This window comes from Tachysurus fulvidraco, chromosome 8 (assembly GCF_022655615.1).
Source record: "Tachysurus fulvidraco isolate hzauxx_2018 chromosome 8, HZAU_PFXX_2.0, whole genome shotgun sequence".
NCBI lineage: Eukaryota > Metazoa > Chordata > Actinopteri > Siluriformes > Bagridae > Tachysurus > Tachysurus fulvidraco.
In genome coordinates this window covers 5146659-5168665 of record NC_062525.1, presented here as the reverse complement: position 1 = coordinate 5168665, position 22007 = coordinate 5146659, and the positions used below count along the sequence as shown (strand labels likewise).

General features: G+C 37.1%; 2 protein-coding genes across 4 annotated transcripts in view; both read left to right on the top strand.

Moving 5' to 3' along the window:
* Positions 1-4284: 4284 nt before the first annotated feature.
* Positions 4285-10229, top strand: LOC113640966 (alpha-N-acetylgalactosaminide alpha-2,6-sialyltransferase 1-like). Its single transcript, XM_047816944.1, has 9 exons — positions 4285-4412; positions 4715-4856; positions 4947-5109; positions 5639-5807; positions 5942-6080; positions 6467-6570; positions 6768-6851; positions 8226-8325; positions 9981-10229. The coding sequence occupies exons 1-9, from the start codon at positions 4318-4320 to the stop codon at positions 10158-10160; spliced, it is 1176 nt and encodes a 391-aa protein (XP_047672900.1). The 5' UTR covers positions 4285-4317; the 3' UTR covers positions 10161-10229.
* A 7787-nt stretch (positions 10230-18016) lies between these two features.
* LOC113640962 (caskin-2) overlaps positions 18017-22007 on the top strand; it is a 60637-nt gene continuing 56646 nt past the window's right edge. For 2 of the 3 annotated variants that reach the window (XM_027143516.2, XM_047817314.1), the window contains exons 1-2: positions 18017-18206; positions 19906-20255. In XM_027143516.2, coding sequence (XP_026999317.2) covers positions 20162-20255 — 94 coding nt within the window. In that variant the 5' untranslated portion in view covers positions 18017-18206; positions 19906-20161. The remainder of the gene's footprint in view (positions 18207-19905; positions 20256-22007) is intronic. The other variant, XM_027143515.2, reaches the window with a different exon arrangement.

Below are 22007 nucleotides of genomic sequence, written 5' to 3'. Positions count from 1 at the left end.
TGAAACAACTCAAAATTATTGTGATGTTTTACAAATGACAAAATTAATGTTAATTAAATTTAAGCACTTCGTGTTTTTTGGGTTGACACCAGGGGCGGTTCTAGGATTTCATCTTTAGGGAGTTTAGCACTCAGTGAGAATTTAAAACAAGAACAGCTCTATATTATATATTATTTGACAACTCTGGTAATAAGAATAGTGAAATTTCACTGCTTTTGGTTGCCGTCTTTGCGTCTTTCCGCCGATTAACGTTATAGATAAACGCCTCCAGCTCTGACTGCGCGTGCACGCTGCGCGTACCTGTGCTTTTCTGTTCAAATAAAGCAGACAGCTGAAGACGCACTTTTGAAAGACTACAACACACGCGTGTAGAAGCAAATACAAAAAATCGCTCTTGGATCAAACTGATAAATAATTTTCTTTCCCATCGACGACATGTCCTGCATTTTAAAGTAATTTTTATTGTTTATTTATGAAAGTAAAAATGATCCTTATAGTTTTAGGGTGGCTGAGATTACAGACAGGGGGCTGAAGCCACCCTAATAAAGGGCTAGAACCGCCCCTGGGTGACACGATTCACAACGCATTCGCCAGGAATCCTTTTTGACGCCGATTATTTCAAACATCTCCCTCATATATGGCCATGTGTGTTCAGGAATGTCCTCGTTGTTAGTTATTTTAACATCGGTGACTCCCTCTGAATTAACATTAGCCATTCCTTTTGTAGGCGCTGCTCATTGTTAGCTCCGCTATCCTTAGTCTATGTCTGATAGCCAGTAAATAATACAGTACACCAGTCACATGGGGAAAAAGCCGCACAATGATAGGATGATAGGCTGGAAACAGCGCTCAATGAGAAGGAATAATACTAAAAGTAACGAGTCCTTTTTGAAAATGTAAGAAGTAAAAAATATAGATATTTGTGTAAAAATGTAATGGGTAAAAGTAAAAAGTTGTCCGAAAAATAAATAGTGGAGTAAAGTACTGATACTGATATTAAAAATGTACTTAAGTACAGTAACGAAGTATTTTTACTCCGTTACTTCCCACCTCTGGCACAGGCTTCCTGTGACCAGAGTAGTTCAGATAAGCGGTAGAAAATGAATGAACGAATGAATGCATGAATGAATGAATGAATGAATGAATGTTCTATTAGCATGGTATAAAAATTCCAAAGGACCCAGTCAAGAGCGATCAAGGCTCACTGATCCAAACTGGACCAAGTAGTTTGGGTGGAGGAGGATAATACTAATGGTCTGGGGTTGTTTTTGAGGGTTTGGGCTGCTGAGTTCCAAGGTTTTGTAAGAAATGACAGATAAATGCACCCAAATTCTACTCCAAGATACACATCGAAAAGAGCTCATTTAGAACTCTAAATGAATAAACTTGATTCAATCGTTAGTATGGAAGCGGCAGCAGGACATCAAGGATCGACAATAACAAAGGGTCTACGTGACCGCGATTACCATTTAAAGTGACCATTTGGTTGATAACAATTGTGACAATACCAAGCCAAGGTGTACGTGACCATGATTAACATTTAAAGGCATCCGGCTAGATAACAACGTGTGACCCAGCCATTTGGGAGACACTCGGTTCTTACGCCCAATACACATTCAAAGCAGAATCTCATTTATACTACAAAAAAGGGAAAACAGTATAAAACGTTTGAGCAGGATTTGTCCTGTGTTCTTACTGACTCCGATGAGTGACGTGACATACAGCTAAGTATGATGACGCATACTCAGAATTTGTTCTCTGCAGTTTAACCCACCCAAAGTGCACACACACAGCAGTGAACACACACACCGTGAACACACACCTAGAGCAGTGGGCAGCTATTTATGCTGCGGCGCCCGGGGAGCAATCGGGGGGTGGGGGGGCGAGACTCGAACCCACAACCTTAGGGTTAGGAGTCTGACTCTCTAAACATTAGGCCATGACTTCCACCCCAAAGGACGTCATGTATTTTGTCACTGGAATAAACTTCTTGTTTTTCATTAAGATCTTCACTCTCATCGATTTATTTTCACACATTTTTTCACACATTTTTAGAACAAAATAATGTAGAATATATAGTTGAGCTAGATATTGTTGAGGAACTGTTTTTTTTTGTTTTTGTTTTTTTGTTTTTGTTTTTTTTTCTATTATGCTCTTTTTTAACCAAAGTAGTCCCAGGTTGACAGGTTTTATTATCACATGTACTCATCTTATAAAAGGTCTAGCCTTGTTAGTCGCAAACAGACACTAGGACTATGTATTTACACTGTCCATTTTAATAGGAGCACAAGTACACATGCTGTGTACATACTGTGGTCTCGCACAGCACAGTGCCACTTTATACAGTTTATACACTATTTACACACCATACTGCACCCGGACACTTTAAGGACAATCTTTAAAAGCCATATGTATATTTATGCATATGTATATACATTATTTCTCCACTTATATTTTCACATTTTATATAGTTTATACGTTTTTATTTATCTATCTCCTTTTGGTTTTGGTTTATTTTTTATCCTAAATTGCATTTTTTTTTATTCTTATATACCGGACAGTTGCATAAAGCATTTGACTGCATGTTGTACCCAGTATGTATGTGTGTGTGTGTGTGTGTGAGACAAATAAAAAATGTTATCCAATCAGCCAATCATGTGGCAGAAGTTAACATTCAGATTAAAGTTCAGTTTGACTTTAATTATGGTAATGTTTGTGTCTGATGGGCTAGTTTAAGTGTTCAGAAACTGCTGAACTCTTGGGATTTTCATGCACAATACGGCAGACTTTTTCAAACTCAAATAATTATTATTTACAACTCTGGTGAGGCAAGCCAGGAAACTTTACTATTGTGTGATACTTTTCTTTTGTGATTGCTTCATTGCGAGTGTAATTGTGTATATTTACTGTAGAAGTTGTTTTGTTTAATATTTTGGACTGGCTGACTTCTGAAGCAAGCAAAAAAAAAAAAATGAAAATAAAAAAAAATAGTAAAAAGATGCAATACTGGGTTTTACTTTTGCTTATTTATTTATTTATTTATTTATTTATTTATTTATTTATTTATTTATTTTTCATAAATTAAATGTTAACATTCATAAATTTCAGCATCTTTTCTTTTCCATTTATTAATTTGTTATTTTATTTAATGTTGTGGATCAAGGAAGCTCCTGCTATGACTTACGCCGCAATCATTTATGCACCAGGTTTTCTCTCTTTCTGTCAGACAATAATACACACACACACACACACACACACACACACACACACACACACACACACACACACACACACACACACACACACACACACACACACACACACACACACACACACACACACACACACACACACACACACACACACACACACACACACACACACACACAAATACAGCAGCTTTTTTATAAAAAATAAAATTAAAAAATGTTAGAAATTGTTATAGAAAATTAAGCAGCACCTTTGGACCAATCAGAATCCAGAACTCAGGAGCTCTGTATAATACACTTTAATTAAAGCATATGTATTTATTTGACAATTAAACAGATATACATTAATGTCAACTTTGTTGTATTAAAGTGTAATGTATTGTGTATTCTTGCCAATTAACCTGTTTACAAGTATGAAGCTTGAAATGGACATTTTCAATCAGTATAAAGAAATAAATGCTTTTATAGCCTTGGATTTTAAGATAAACACCTTAAAATTTAGATGGTTATGATCAAACACTTGGGGCATCTCAGAGAGCAGAAAAAAGTTTGATATCATCATTTACTTTCAAGATAGAAAAATTGAAAATCTAAAAAAAACAACTAGAACGTTTTTATGAATTTTGCCCAAGGCTGTGTTTACCTTTAAACAAGCTTTGTATTAACCACCAATGTAAAGTGAGACACAACAAAGCTCCATTTTTGTGGCCTCGAGGAAAAGGATTAAGTAAATAAATTGTTACCTGAGTTTTCTGAGTCATGAGTTTATTCAGTGTTCATTAGTACATACGTTTAGTGTACATAAGCATAATGTTGCTAATGATAGATAGACAGACAGACAGACAGACAGACAGACAGACAGACAGACAGACAGACAGACAGACAGACAGATAGATAGATAGATAGATAGATAGATAGATAGATAGATAGATAGATAGATAGATAGATAGATAGATAGATATTAAATCTGTTTACAAGGAAGGCTGAGCAATACGTCACAATCACGTGTGCCTCATTACAAGTTTGTTTTGGTGTAGTCCCCTTTTAGTTAAGGTTGTTTAAGACACTCACATCACACGCCTTATATTTCAACACGCAATCCTGAACTATGCCAAGCCAAGCGGTTGCTGTTTCAACATTCCTGGTTTTCTGTAGCCTGATTTATATTTTAATTTGGATCAACATTCCAGTAAAATGGATTTGGTATGTTTTTGTATGTGTTTTTGTATAGATATGTGATTTCTGCTACTTGTTTGAACTAGAAGTGTTATGTTTGGATTAGAAATAGCTTCCAGTTAAACCAGTGGTCTTCTGTCTGTACTGTCATGTCAGAGTTACTATCAGGATGAATCTTTTTTATTTTTATCCTGTTGTCTTTCGAGTTTTCAGGCAGTTGATAATCCTAAAAGGAATTCAGATTTATTTTGGCATGGTGGAGAAGAAAACAAAAGAAATCTTCTAACCAGGAATGTGGATAATACGCCTTTGTTCAATTTGTCTCCCAGGAAAACCATGAAAGAAGCTTCGGAGCTTAAACATCCGATCAACGTAACACCTTTTCCCATCATCTACAAAGACAAATTCACAAAGATGCCCAGGTGGGACTTTGAGGATGTTTATATGCAGAGCAGCGAAGCACGACGACCGGTCTGAATTTCCTTCATCTTCTTTAACTAGATTGATTCTGAAATATGTTTTTTGTGGATGGTATTAATGCTGCCTTGTGTTACTGTCTAGGTCTGCCCTGTGTCTCACCAGAACTCCAAAGATGAAGAGTTTCAGAAGGCTGCAATGTGGAACATCCAGCTTTGGTTTCACAACGGCCACCTCGATATGAACGAGTGGAACCGTCTAGCACACTTCAACAACCCCTTTGGGTTTATGGAATATAACTATATGGGTGAGCAGGTTGGCTGGCTTGGTGGTTAACATGTTTCCACAGTTGTTGATTCTCGTTTCCGTCATGTTTGTGTGGAGTTTCTGGACGTTCTCCCTGCGTCTCGGGTGTTTTTCCAGGTACTCCGATTTCCTCCACAAGTCCAAAGATATGCATGACATGCATTGTAGATTGATTGAAATCCCAACATTATCTGTAGCATGTAAACAGGTGTATGAGGGTGTGTGCAATTGTGCCTGTAGTAGACTGGCGTCCTGTCAAGGGCGTGCCCTGCCTTGTGGACTAGAGTCAGATGGATGGATTAATGGTTCGAATACATCTTGGATTATTCAAAGGCTCCAGTAAATGTTCAAACAAAGTGGTTTACTATGTACACATTATTATCATCTGTAATCTGATAATATCATCTAGCTGCTGATGTTATATAATTAGTGTACATCAAAAAGTCCTTGGTTTGTTTTCTCAGAGCAAAAACAACACAAAAACATGCTACTCATTCTTCTCCTTCTTGTTCATTTGGGTTTATCTAAAGACATCAGAAAGGCAGTCGATTTGATCCCCAAGCCCATATACAATCAGCTTTTACCAGTGCCCAGTGACTCGCCAGATGGATGCATCCGCTGCGCTGTCGTTGGCACCGGTGGCATTCTCAACGGCTCCAGAATGGGCAAAGAGATAGACGCTCACAATTACGTCTTCCGGTAAAGAAGAAAATATCTGTGGCTCTTGACTTACTTGCCTTTCTAGACATTGTTTGAAACCTGAGAACAGCTTTCTATAGCACTCTGATATTAAGGACACATATCCACTGACCTTTAACTTCTGTTTCCAACAGAGTGAACGGAGCAGTAACGAAAGGCTTCGAGGAAGACGTGGGGAATAAAACCTCTGTGTACGTTCACACCTCGTTCTCCTTAAGCCAGTCTCTTTTAAGCCTAGCAAGTTACGGCTTCGAACGCATTCCACAGGATGAGGTCGGTGCCGTGTTATTGTCACGTCTAAATAGCGTAAAAAATTTCTGCGTACTGTGATCTCTGGGTGGAAAATGTACATTTATTTGAAATGTGTTTTTTTGTTTATTATTTTAATTCTAAATTTAAACACATTTTTGAATGATTTTGAATGTTTATGCCTTATGCAGAATTTTTTTTTTTTAGTTTATTTACTTTTTTGTTAAAATGCAAACCTTTAAACATACTTTTGGAATACACATTAGTTGTAAACTCATTTGTATTATTTTATTTATTTGCTGTATTATTTTATTTATTATTACATTTATTATAAATCCAACTCTCTCTCTCTCTTTTTTATGTCTTTGTTTTTTTATTTTGGGGTGCAAACTTTAAATTCAAACCCAAAGGGAATTAAATATGTGATGATCCCAGAGGGTCTTAGAGATTTCGAGTGGCTCGAAGGCCTTCTGCTGAACAAGACGTTGACATACGGATATTACGAAAGTTACAGGTAAGATGTCGGTCTTAGACACAGGACTATTTGTGTTTCATAAAACCTAAAATCAAATATTTACCAAGCTCGTAATGATTGATGCGGATTTAATTGTCTGATTTGCCGAGTAAACAGAAGTGTGAATTTCTATGTATATGTATAATAATTATTATAAAGAACTGTTAAATATTTCTGATGAACCTTTTATTACTCAGACCATATACCTACTACAGCGACCGGTTCCAAAAGGATTCCTTATATGTTCTTCATCCTGACTTTTTAAGATACGTTCGGAACAGGTTTGAAGAAATTCTTTTTTTTCCTCCTGTAATGAAAATAATGTCTCTTTGATTGGGTAAGACTTTATAAAAGGCATCACAATACACTTCATATACACTACAGCGTGCACTTTGTCTCTGTACGCTGGTTTTCTCTTCCATCAGTGGAATGGACATCTTCTTATGGGATGTTTTTAATATTGAAGATAACGGCTTCAAAGTTTAGATACTTATGAACAACAGAGATGGGGGACTCGAGTCATATGACTTGACTTGTGTCAGACTTAAGTTGCAAATTTGAGACTTGAGACTTGCTTGACAATTATTCACAAAAAAAAGACTCGAGTTTGATTGGCCTCTGGGAAAAAGATATAACGTGATCAAGGCAATACATTTGTGTGCAATCTTGTATATATTTCACAGTGTACACATAAGTGTTATGTTTTAATGATTTTGTTTCTCTCTTAAAGGTGGGGTGTCCGATATTTGAAACCCAATGTTGACTTTTGAAATCACCAAAACAAACACGCCCCTAACCCAAATGGGTCCCACCCCTGTATTGATAGCTCCACCCACACATACATACGTAACCCAGGCAACTAATGGAAACAAATGTGTCTTTATCATAGCTGAAGGGAAGAACAATACGATTGCAGATAAACAAACAAGCAAAAATGACACACAAGCATAATCATGTAAAGGACAAAGGCATATGTTAGTTCTGTGTTAGAAAGCAAAACCAACGTTACTCACCTATCGAGAAGGAAAAAAGTGACCTCGGTGTCCCATCGCAGGCCTTTCTGCTTCTTCATTTCTCTCCAGTGCTGGAAAGCTGATCCTATATTAACACGGGTCCTACTGCTTCTTGCCTTATCGTAAGCCTTTCTTCGCTTTTCGTTTTTATCCGCCATATCAGTGTTTCAATCGCGTTCTGCTAATGTCACACGTGCGCACTGAACACTCTCTCCGCTGCATATTGACAAGACACGCCCCTTTCTGCTCATTGGCTACACGTTTGATTTGTTTGTCGGTCTGACTCGGGTATCTGAAGCATTTCTCAAACGTCGTACACCCCACCTTTAAGAGTTGCCACAATACATTTGTATTGTATTGTGTATATAATAATAATTCTCAGGACAAAATAACAAATTAATCCTGAATATGTGTGTATTTTATTCATAATCACATAAGCATATTTGTTTCACTTTAGTAACTTGAGATGTACCAGTATATCTTGTCACACTTTCTCTAGTGTTCTATTTGACCAAACATAGCTACACTTACTGATATTGTGTGTGTGTGTGTGTGTGTGTGTGTGTGTGTGTGTGTGTGTGTGTGTGTGTGTGTGTGTGTGTGTGTGTGTGTGTGTGTGTGTGTGTGTGTTCATGATTTCAGATTCCTGCCATCTAAAAGTCTAGAGCAGTCGTACTGGCATATGTACAGACCAACCAATGGAGCTTTCACATTGTTCTTGGCTCTTCATACCTGCGATATTGTGAGAAGATCTAATAGATTATTGTTATCTCACATCAGACCGAAGCTGTGCTTTTCTGTTTGTTGTGTGTATAAATTACGCCGAAGTGTTAACAAAAGACAAAAATTTACTGAGAGCAAAGATTTTAATTCAGTAATAAATAATTCATGATACATTTTACCTGTAAGTAAACAGTTGTCTTTTGTTGTTGCTTCAGTAACAACAACAACAACAACAACAACAACAACAATAATAATAATAATAATAACAATTCTAATAAAAATCTATTAATAATAAAAATCTATCTATCTATCTATCTATCTATCTATCTATCTATCTATCTATCTATCTATCTATCTATCTATCTATCTATCTATCTATCTATCATTATTATTATCATTAAGAAGAATTAATTTGTTTATTCATTCATTTATATATTTATATTATTACTAGGGCCCGAGCACCGAATGGTGCGAAGCCCTATTGTTTTTGCTTGGGTTTATTATTAGGGCCAGAGCACCGATGGTGTGAAGCCCTATTGTTTTTGCTTGGGTTTATTATTAGGGCCAGAGCACCGATGGTGTGAAGCCCTATTGTTTTTGCTCTGGTTTATTATGTCTGTGCGACACTAGGCTTGGGCAAAGGCTGGAATACGGGCGTGGCAGGTGGGTTCTGTAGCGCCCCCTGTAATGCAAAAACAGACATTTGTGCACACTTCGGGCAATTATGTACGCACATGTAGGAGAGTTGGTAGGCATATAGATCTCATCGACTGTGGTCGGGCGTCGCTAGGCTTGGGCAAAGGCTGGCAAAGGATTTTTTCACAGTTGCATGCAATGAACTTTTAAATACTCCTCCTAGGGAAATTCATGCGATTGAATCTAATGTGAAATTGCGAACAGATTTTTGATATCTCAAGCACTGTTGCCATGGCATCGTGTCAAAGTTTACTTTTATTTCAGGCATATTTAAGGCTTTTGGCGTGCTTAGATTAACTTGAAATTTGACACATACATCACATTTGTCGGCTGGTAAGTGTGGACAAAAAGGTCAGACAAAGGTGTGTCTCTTAAGTGGCTCACTAGCGCCCCCGTTTGTCTAAAATGTGGGGTTTCATTTACCTACAGTCCCCAAATGGGTCAGTAACAACATAAAATAGTCCACTGATATTTACCCACTTCATGCACTTGCCCACCGTGCAAAGTTTTCTGGGAGGCACCGTATAGTGATAAAAAAACGTGCGAGGGCCCGCCATCGCTGCTTGCAGCTATATTGGTTATTATTATTATTATTATTATTATTATTATTATTATTATTATTATTATTATTATTATTGTTGTTGTTGTTGTTGTTGTTGTTGTTATTAAAAACAACAGCAAGAATAGTAAATTATTATTAACCTCATTATAATATGAAGGTTAATAAGAGTAAGTATTGCTGTTCTTTTCATCTTAATCTTAATATATTATTATTATCATCGTCTTCATCATCACCATCATCATCATCATCATCATCATCATCATCATCATCAACAACAACAATACTACATCTACTACTAATATTAATAGTAATAGATGTTAATGTTAGGATTATAAATACAGTTCTTTTATATTTACTTTATAAACGATATGTTATTGCTGATTGCAGAGCTCACGTCTCTTTTTATCGTAATTCAGGTGGACGTTTACGGATACATAACTGCAGATTACAGCAAATACTCCAACTATTATTTTGAACGAACCACAAAAACCAGTGTTATTTTTTACATCAATCATGACTATGAACTGGAGATGAAAACCTGGAAGAAGCTGCACGATGCTGGAATCATCAACCTTTATCAAAGACAGGACCAATGACACCAATGTCTGACATTATTGGACTTGTTTGCATCACATATATTTACATGCATTCAGGTGTGTTTTTATAATTTGTTCTCATTTTTTTTCTTGTTGTAATATGGATTTGGTTTTTACTGAATTATTTGGTCATGAAAGATTTGTTCCACAATGTGGAGCAGTTTTTCCTGCTACTTTACCTCTTTGTTCAATTCGATTCAATTCGGGTTTATTTGTATAGCGCTTTTTACAATGGACTTTGTCTCAAAGCAGCTTTACAGAACATAAACATAGAACAGAAGGTAAACATAAGGAGAAATATAGAGAATTAATATAGTAAAAATTCAAGATATATATAGTTCAGTGTGTATGTATGTATGTATGTATGTATGTATGTATGTATGTATGTATGTATGTATGTATGTATATGTATTTATCCCGTGAGCAAGTCTGAGGTGACTCAGGCAGCAGTGGCAAGGAAAAACTCCCTTAAATTGGTAAGGAAGAAATTTTGAGATGAACCAGACTCAAAGGGGAACCTCATCCTCATATGGGTGACATCAGAGGGTGTGATTACAAATATTTATGGTACAATTTCTGGATGCCTCGGGATGGGTAGAAAGAGAAAAGCAGTGTAGAGGGACTAACATCTGCTGTTCATAAAAATGTGCAAGTCTAATGTAATGGTGCATAATTTTATGGGATGTATTATGTGTGTGTGTATGCCTGACTAAAGAGATGAGTTTTTAATCTGCTTTTGAACTGGGAAAGTGTGTCTGAGCCCTGAACACTATCAGGAAGACTATTCCAAAGTTTGGGAGCTAAACATGAAAATGCTTTTCCACCTTTAGTAGACTTAGATATTCTGGGAACTACCAGAAGTCCTGAGTTTTGTGATCTCAGAGAGCGTGAAGGATTGATACATGGGAGCTAGCACCTTGTATGTAAGTAGCAGCAGTTTGTAATCAATTCTAAACTTAACAGGTAGCCAGTGTAGAGATGATAAAATCAGGGTTTTATGGTCATATTTTCTTGTCCTAGTAAGAACTCTGGCAGCTGCATATTGGACTAATTGAGGCCTATTTATTAGAGATGCAGGACAACTACCTAGTAATGCATTACAATAGTCCAGTCTAGAGGTCATGAATGCATGAACTAGCTTCTCAGCATCAGATACAGACAGGATGGTTCTCAGCTTGGTAATATTTCTAAGGTGGAAGAAGGCTGTTTTTGTAGTATGGGTGATATGATTTTCAAAAGACAATTTGCTGTCTAATATAACACCCAGGTCTTTCACTGTGGAGCTACTACAGTAGTAACAGTACATCCCTCTAAATGGAAGTTAAATTGTGAGAGTTTCTGTGTACTGGTTTTTGGACCGATAAGTAGTATTTCTGTCTTATCAGAGTTTAACAACAGAAAATTACATCTCATCCAGTCTTTTATCTCTCTAAGATAATTTGGATACTGAGGCTATTTCATCTGGTTTTGATGAGATATATAACTGTGTGTCGTCAGCATAGCAGTGGAAACTAATCCCATGTCTTCTAATGATGTTCCCTAATGGAAGCATGTATATCAAAAAAAGCAGAGGTCCTAGAACTGATCCTTGAGGGACCCCATAATTAACTGGCAATAAACTGGAGGATTCACCATTTAATTCAACAAAATGGTATCGATCAGACAGGTAGGATCTAAACCAACTTAAAGCCTGTCCATGAATACCTGTGTAATGTTGTAAGCGATCTAGGAGAATGTTGGGATCTATGGTGTCGAATGCAGCACTAAGGTCAAGTAGAACTAATAGGGACATATAGTCTTTGTCCAAAGCTAAGAACAAGTCGTTTGTGACTTTCACAAGTGGGGCCTGAAACCTGATTGAAACTCTTCGAGGATATTGTTCTCCTGTAAGAAGGAGCTCAGTTGAACAGACACAACCTTTTCAAGTATTTTAGACATAAACGGCAGATGTGAAATAAGTCTGTAATTTGATAGTTCATTGGGATCTAAATTAGGTTTTTTGATGAGTGGCCTAATAACTGGCAACTTGAAAGATTTAGAGATGTAACCCAAAAATAGCGCGGAGTTAATCATATTAAGAAGAGGCTCACCAGCTTTATGTAACACTTCTTTCAGTAATTTAGTTGGGATGGGGTCTAGTTAACATGTTAAGTGAAGTGAAGTGACATACGGCTAAGTACGGTGACCCATAGAATTTGTTCTCTGCATTTTTGACCCATCCAAAGTGCACACACAGCAGTGAACACACACACCGTGAACACACACCCGGAGCAGTGGGCAGCCATTTATGCTGTGGCGCCCGGGGAGCAATTGGGGGGTTCGGTGCCTTGTTCATTCTTTTACTGCACAAATTTTGTTTGAACATTCAGTATTTACACTGGTCGGTCGGTTTGTTTATTGTCTTTTGCGTATTGCATTTTTTGTACTTTTTGTATTGTCTTCTAACTTTATGTCTGCACTGCTTTTTGTCCTGCACTGCCTTTTGTCCTGCACTGTCTTTTTTGTCTTGTCCTGCACTGTTTGCACCAGGTTGCACAGTTGCACTTTATGTGGCTAAGAATACCTACATGTCCTTAGCCCTGTCTTTGTGTTATGTAGCACCTTGATCCTGGAGAAACCTTGTCTCATTTCACTGTGTACTGCAACAGCTATATATGGTTGAAATGACAATAAAAGCTTCTTGACTTGACTTTTGACTCTTTATTTAACTCTTCCTGTCCTGTACTTGCAAAGCACTGTTGTTCTGTGTCTAGAGCCTTAAGTGAGCCTGGGTCACTAGTTGCTCTCATATAATATAATAGTTTCATATGACTATTATACCACGGTGCAAGCGTTTTATCTCTAACCTTCTGTAATCGGATTGGGGCAACAGTGTCTACTGTGCTAGTGAATATAGCGCCTATGCTGTTAGTCATTACATCTAGGTCGTTTGTGTTTAAGGGTATAGTAAGAAGTTGAGACAGGTCCGGCAGGTTATTTGTGAATCTGTCTTTAGTGGTCGGAATAATAGTTCTACCGAGTCGATAACGTGGTGAGACACAGTTACTGTAGTTTGTTCTACAGGTAGTGTGTACATTATGAGATAATGGTCTGTGATGTCATCACTTTGAGGTATGATATCTATATCAGTGACATCTATTCTGTGTGATATTATTAAATCTAGTGTATGATTACGATGAAGAGTTGCTTTAGTGATGTTTTGTTTCAGCCCAAGTGAGTTTAGTAAGTCCAAAAATGTGAGTCCTAAAGCATCGTTTGTGTCATCAACATGAATGTTAAAGTCTCCTACAGTACAATTAATGCTTTATCAAAGTTAACCAATAGGTCTGAAAGAAACTCTGTGAATTCTCTAAGAAAATCGGTGTAGGGCCCTGGGGGTCTGTACACGGTCACTAGAGCAAGAGACATCAGGGATGTCTTCGTGTGCATGTGCGATAGTGTAACATTAAGAACAAGCACTTCAAAAGAACTAAATCTATACTGTGTTCTCTGGGTAACAGTAAGGAGATCACTAAAGATAGTGGCGACACCACCTCCACGACCAGTCTGACGAGGCTCATGCTTATAGATATATCCTGATGGTGTAGACTCATTTAGACCGATGTAGTCATTTGGTTTAATCCATGTTTCGGTAAGGCAGAGTGCAGTAAGGCTATTTTCTGAGATGATTTCATTTACAATAAGTGCTTTGGGTGCAAGAGATCTAATGTTCAGAAGCCCAAACTTTAGGAACTGTTTTTGTTTGTTTCTTTGGCATTTTTCTGGTCTAATTACAGTAAGATTATTTCGAGAACTTCTCACGTATTTACTTTTTAATCTCACTGCTCGGGGAACAGACACAGTTTCTATAGGGTGAGCTATGTATGCATTTGTGTCAATGTGTTGAGGTGAAGGATGACTATTGAAATTTAAATTTAAAGCGTAGTTTATCAGTCAAAAGGTGTGCAGCGCCCTGGAGATGTAGTCTGAGTGGATCTCCGCTCCAACTCTGCTGGGGTGAAGGCCGTCAGCACGGAACAGCCTAGGATGCTCCGAGAAAACATTCCAGTTATCAATAAAGAGTAGATTCTTAGCCTGACACCACGACTGAAGCCATTCATTTAAAGCGAAAAGTCTACTGAACCTTTCAATTCCTCGCTGGTATGTTGGAAGCGGTCCGGACCCAATGATCCTCGCCGTGGGCGTTGTGGAGCGAACTGTCTCCACCAGGGTGTTGAAGTCCCTCTTCAGGATCTCCGACTGCCTCAGGCTGGTGTTGTTTGAGCCGGCATGAAGAACCACTGCTCCGGTGTTTCTGCTCACGACCCTAGGTACCTGCGCAGCGACATCAATTACATGTGTCAATTACATGTGTTTTTTTTAATCTTGTACAGGATTTTGAATCTAATGAAAATATGTTTTGAACAAGATTTTATTCATATTAAATGATGTTACCCACAGTGACTAACCTTAACACAAAAAAAAACATTTGGGGCATTTTCAGTTATTGTCTGATCTGTTGTGTGGATTTTTTTATGTAGAAATCCAGAAGTAAAAATGAGATTGTTAATATAACTATTAAACCCATTTTCTGCTATGAAAAGATGCTGAACCTTTCAGAATCTTGCACTTGCTAGTCTCTAAATAAGTAATTGTGTTTTTTTTCTGCCAGCAGGTGGCGCTTTCAGACTATTTATATTACATTTTCAATTTATTTGTATAGCGCTTTTAACAATTCCCCATTGTCTCAAAGCAGCTTTACAAAAGTATGGAAACAGGAGAGAGAAAGAGAAAAAATAAATATATAATAATAATAATAATAATAATAATAATAATAATAATAATAATAATAATAAAAGATAAAAATGAATAGATAAATATATACAATAAAAAATGAAATGAAATGAATACAATTTAAAAAAAATTATAAAAATATTTACTTAAAATGTAAAATATTATATACCTATCCTTATCCCTAATGAACAAGCCAGAGGTGATGACGGCAAGGAAAAACTCCCTGAGAGGATATGAGGAAGAAACATTGAGAGGAACCAGGCTCAGAAGGGAACCTCGTCCTCATTTGGGTCTTAATGAACAGGAAATAATGTAAATGTAAAAAAATTTCCATCCTACAACAGTTTATAATAGTGAAACAGAGAGCTCCTGAGGAACTAATGAGTCTGAGTTCAGCATAAACCTGATTGCTGATAAAGACCAGACTGTACAGATGACTGACTATGGCACCTGAAATGTTTTCTTCTTTTTTTCTGTGGGAAATAATATATGATGTGTAGGAGCATACGAATGAGATCGACCTAAGGTAAACATTTGTCTAGGCAATAATAATTAATGAACAGTCCCTTTGGGGGGGGGCAAAGTGGGTTTGTGGTCATCATGTTTGTGTCACACCTCCATGGTTGGGGTCATTTTCCCACCCTGTGTCCCATGTTGGTGGAGTTTCCATGTTCTCCTTGTGCTTCGAGGATTTCTTCTGGGTTTCCTCCTCGAGGATATTTCACTATAACAGACTCCCGGTTCCACTCGACCCGGTAGGATAAGCACTACAATAAATAGCAGGATGGATGGTTGTGTAGATACATCATGACCTCAGCATGATTGGAGTTGCTTTTCTTCTCACCACACATGCAAAAAATTATTTGTTCCGGTTAGCTTGAAGCAATCAGTTCTCCTCTGACCTTTCTCATCAACAAGCCGTTCCTTGTTCCGCTCACTGAATGTTTTTTGTTGTTATTGTAATTTCTAAACACTATTCTGTAATAGTCACTATTTACTATTTTACTATTCTGTAGAAGATTGTAAAAGGACCGTTAAAAATCTGAGACCAACCAGAACGCCAAGGTCAAGTGACAAAGTTTCAGCTACTCTGATTGTGAACATTATCTGAAACTCTTCACCTTTTCGCCTGTCATCATCATAACCGTATGCATAAACCATTCAACTTCTAAAAGATAGATAGATAGATAGATAGATAGATAGATAGATAGATAGATAGATAGATAGATAGATAGATAGATAGATAGATAGATAGATAGATAGATAGATAGATAGATAGATAGATCAGAATCAAAATCCGAATCAGATTCATTGGTCAAGTGTGTTGACACACACAAGGAATTTGGTTCCAGCAGTTTGTGACTTTCAAAAGTACAGACATAAATAACACTATACTATACAATACTATAAAACAGCACAGGTGATGAGATACAATATAGATAGAATAAGTATACAATATGAATATAGAATGAATAAAATATATTAACGATCGGTAATGTACATAAAGATGTAGATAGATAGATAGATAGATACATAGATAGATAGATAGATAGATAGATAGATAGATAGATACTTTATTGATCCCGGAGGAAATTCAAGCATCCAGTAGCAGAAAAACAACAAAGCAACATACAGAAAAACAAGATTATCACAACACAGTCAACCCCCTCCCCCACCCCCACCCCCACCACCCCACCCATCACCACCCAAACTATTTCTCAGCAAATAAATTACAAGCAACAAACATTGCACTCAAGACTGTACTGATTAAAATGTCAACCCATGTTAGTTGAGTGTTTAGTGCAGATACAAGAAATATTGTGCAAATATTGGGTTGAAAAATGTGCAAATTAGGTCATGTTAACTTAATGCTTAAACTTAAACTTAAACTTAATGAATAGGCAGGTGTACAGGTGGTCTTAATAAAGTGGACGCACACGAATGAAGTAGTGTGTATATATTACACACAATTACACACAATACTGCTGATATATATTGTACAAAAAGCATATTGCACAATATTGTTATTTGCACTCCCACATTTTATGTACTAACTGATCAGTCATATATTCTGTATTCATATTAATACTCATTCTGTCTACATTGTATCTCATCGTCTGCATCGTCTTGTATAGTTTGTATATTATTGTGTTACTTATGGCTGTACTGAGAGTCACAAACAGCTGGAACCAAATTCCTTGTGTGTGTCAACACATTTAGACCAATAAACCTGATTCTAAATCTGATTCTGATGACCAGGATAAATTGTCTCAAAGCAGCTTTACAGAAGTGTGGAAACAGAAGAGAGAGAGAGAGAGAGAGAGAGAGAGAGAGAGAGAGAGAGAGAGAGAGAGAGAGAGAGAGAGAGAGAGAGAGAGAGAGAATGAAGTAATTCCTTGTACACACTTGGCCAATAAACCTGATTCTGATGACCAGGAAAAAAAAAAAAAAAGTATGGAAACAGAAGAGAAAGAGAAATAAATAAATAAATAAATAAATAAATAAATAAATAATAAAAAAGGATAAAAATAAATAGATTCATATATAAAATAAAAAAAATGAAATGAAATGAATACAATTTCAAAACTATTTCAGAAAAATATAAACGTAATATATTTAATTTTATATAATAAAATATTATATATCTGTCTTTATCCCTAATGAGATAGCGTGAGTGAGGCGACAAGGAAAAACTCCCTGAGAGGACATGAGGAGGAAACCTTGAGTGGAACCAGGTTCAGGCGGGAACCTCATCCTCATGTGGGTGATAATGGACAGGAAATAATGTCAATATAAATAATGAAATAATAAACTATTTTTTTTATATATGAATCTGGATCTCATGGTGACAAAATATCGAAAAGAAAAACTTTTTAAAAACTTTTTATTCTCTATTATTATTATTATTATTATTATTATTATTATTATTATTATTATTATTATTATTATTATTACTACTACTACTACAGCAGATTGTGGTTTAGGACTAAGTTTTTAAATTCCTGACCTTCTCCAGTTTGCACGTTACTACCTCTGGGGCAAATAAAGTTGTGTTTAGAATTTCTGGGTGGAGCTTAACGGAGACACGAGCGCGCGCTTCTCTGCTGACTCGCGAGCGCTCGGTTTAGTGTCAAACACGTTCACGCGCTACCGGAGTCGGTTTCCGTCTCCTGTGTGACGAAACACAAGGCTGAGCTCACAGAACTGGATTAATCGTTTATTATTAACACTATGTTTTGTGGTTATTAGACTACATCAACTTCATTTTACGCGGTGAGTTTACTGTGGATAAACACCGTGTGTGTGTGTGTGTGTGTGTGTGTGTGTGTGTGTGTGTGTGTGTGTGTGTGTGTGTGTGTGTGTGTGTGTGTGTGAGAGAGAGAGTGTGTGTGTGTGTGTGTGTGTGTGTGTGTGTGTGTGTGTGTGTGTGTGTGTGTGTGTGTGTGTGTGTGTGTGTAAAACGATTCTATCCACTAGAATGAACACAGGAAGTTTGTTATGGTTTACAATTCTAATATTTTAATTGTTTTAATATTCGCTTTTGAACTGAAAACAAAACAAATCCTTTCTGGTGTTGACTTTAGAGAAAAAGTCACCTAAAGGTCACGTGAAAAACCACGTGTGCTTTTAAGACGTTGTGTATTTTACAGATGTTTCCTTTGGTTGATTTTAATTGTTCTCAATTGTGAAGTTTCACATTCACGCTATGTGTTTTTTTAAACATATAAACGTATTTTCGCACGTGATTTTGTATCATTTTTCACGTGTTATTTTCTATCATAGTTCATTTATTATCACAGGAAAGTTTCACAAGACAGTGACGTGTTTATTTCTACCATGATTACGTTATTTCTACATTAACGTTTCACATGCTGTGTGTGTGTGTGTGTGTGTGTGTGTGTGTGTGTGTGTGTGTGTAAAACGATTCTATCCACTAGAATGAACACAGGAAGTCTGTTATTGTTTACAATTCTAATATTCTAATTGTTTTAATATTAGCCCTTGAACTGAAAACAAAACAAATCAAAATGTGTGTTTTGTTTGTGTACAAGTGATTTTTTTTTTTTGCATAATTAAAATATTTTTACATGTTATGTCCCCAACCCCAAATTTAATTTCATTTTTCACCTGTACAATAATGTTTTTATTCTAAGGGATGATTTTCTCACCTAAATTATTAATTTCATTTCACTGATCATTTTCTTATGAATTTTTTTCATGATTAATTTTTCACTGCAATTTTCTTTTGCACGATTTCCTTTTTTAAGATTTTCTCCCACGATTCATTTCTATTCATGTAATTTCCTTTTTTTTCAGCAGTGATCTCACATGTACAGTCCTTTCCCCATGCAATTACAGATTGTTTACGTGATGTCACGTGCGTTCATGCGAGTTCGTGCGGTTTAATTGAAACATCTTTATTTTTGAGCTTGAAATGCACTTCTCCAGTTTTATGAAAACAAAACAACAATCAAAAATGTGGTGCTGATATCTTATTAACTTTGAATAGATGTCTGTCAAATTTCTTCCAGATTAACGAATCAATCGTGTGATATTAAAAAAAGAGATGATTTTTTTCTCAGCGAGCTGCATACAGTCGAATCCAATTTGAATAGAACCAAACCTTGATGAATCTCCTGAGACTCCTAAGTCCTGACTCTGATTTCAAACCCTCAATCAGACGCTTTCAAACTTTTTTCTAAAGCCGATCCAGTCCTGTTATTGATCCTGTCCTTAGGGATCTCCACCCAGATCTGCTTTTTTTTTGTCCTGAACCTGCTAATGAATGGCCACGAAGCTCTCACTTAGCTTTCTGAGGTGTGTTTGGACATGAACGGCTGAAAATAGTAGCCTGGCTGTGAGTCCTGGATCTCCAGCCTATTCCCAGACAGCTACTTTACTCAGAACGCTTTAAGTTTGAAATTGCAGTTTTGATGCCTAACTTTTTTTTTCCCTTCTTCTTCTCTTTTAGGACCTTCAGCAAGTTCCAGGATACAAAATGATATTTACTACTTTCTTATATAAACAGGACGGGTGGAGTTGCGTCTCTTGCTTGTGATGTCTGAGCCGTCGGAATAAGAAAACCCAGACTATATAGAGTGCATCTGTTAAAGGAATTAACAGCTAACGTGATGCTTGGAAAGCAAAGACATGCAGCCTGTTGTGGAGAACATGTTGTTACGCCTATCTGAAGTGAGACTATAAATCATCAGGTTTGGACAGCAGCCATGGGTAAAGAGCAGGACCTCCTGCTGGCTGTGAAGAACGGAGATGTTCTCGCTGCTCAAAAACTTCTCGCCAAGATCAAGGCCAACCGAAACAGTAAGTGAGTGACGGCTAAGAAGCCGAGTTTTCGAAGGGAAGTCTTCGATTAGTGGAAGTTTTTGAGTTTACACACGCAGCATAATGAAAAAAAGGTCACTCAGAAATACTTCTACTAATTTTTATCACAAATTACCATTCAGCATTTCTGTTGTGACATATTTCAAGTTTCGGTCTTTATTTCTTTACACGTTACACATGAATAATATCTCATACAGGGGGCACCGTGGCTTAGTGGTTATCACGTTTGCCTCACACCTCTAGGGTTGGGGGTTCGATTCCCGCCTCCGCCTTGTGTGTGTGGAGTTTGCATGTTCTCCCCGTGCCTCGGGGGTTTCCTCCGGGTACTCTGGTTTCCTCCCCCGGTCCAAAGACATGCATGGTAGGTTGATTGGCATCTCTGGAAAATTGTCCGTAGTGTGTGAGTGAATGAGAGTGTGTGTGTGCCCTGCGATGGGTTGGCACTCCGTCCAGGGTGTATCCTGCCTTGATGCCCGATGACGCCTCAGGTAGGCACAGGCTCCCCGTGACCCGAGAAGTTTGGATAAGCGGTAGAAATTGGAAGAATGAACGAATATCTCATACACTTCAGATGAACATCTTATTCATCACCGTAGATCATCTCACATTTATTTCACTTCTAACACAATCTCAATTTTGGTAAATATGTGACACATGAAGCTTGATAACTGAACAGAAGCCTGATGTTTAATGATCGTCTTCAGCCTCTGCTGGACGCTGATGAAGTTAGTGCTGTACTTTATCGTAATTAGCCAGATTTTGGCCACATGACCTGGAAGCCTAACAAGATCAGCAAAAATCAGAGCGAATGGTCGATGAACTCCGCTAATTAGTTTATCTGATGCTCAGTCACACACTTCAATTTAGATGCTGATCAGGTGATATTTTTGCAAAGGATGCAACAAAACATTAATTGCTTAATGATTAAATGCCAACAATTCGTAGGACATGCCATATACTCTCGAGGGGTCTTTAGTTTTTAGGACTTTTAACTTCCCGATGTTGTTCTACATGGAAAGGTCTCTTTGGGTTTAACAATTTACCACTAATGTACCAATAGGAGTTAAAATTCAATATAGACAAATGCATTTTGATATTATGAGATTATTCCAAGCTAATGTAGTGATTTAATATTTTAGATTTCAATCAGCTCTGAGAAATATATCGCGTTTTTTTTCCCCCCTACCATTGTAGCCTGTAACTTGTTTTGCAGTGTCCCTGAGCTCCGGTCACAGCTTTATTACACCAGTTAAATAAAGTAATGACACACTTGAGGAATAAAGATCTAATTCATCATTATATTTAAACAGGTACAGAATCATGTAATGGTTCTAATGTTACATGAAGTAATGTATCAGTAGATAAAATCAGGCTGTGTTGATAGTCAGTGGTATGCAAAGAGGTTTCATTTTCATTTCTTTCTACCAAAGTCCAGGAGCACATATACTGTACTAGCCTTCCCAATGGCTTTAATAGTTTTTTCAGGGAAGTACTATATATATATATGGCCAAATGTTTGTGGACACCTGACCATCATATGACCCATATATGTTGTTAAAAAATCCCAATCCACAGAGATCTCTTCCCTTCCCTTCCCTTCCCTTTTGGGAAAGCTTTCCACTAGATGATGGAGCGTGGCTGTTGGAATTTGTCACAAAAGCGTTAGTGAGATCTTGTATTAATGTCAGGTGTAGAGATCTGGGTTCAGGGATCTGTGTAGGACACTCAAGC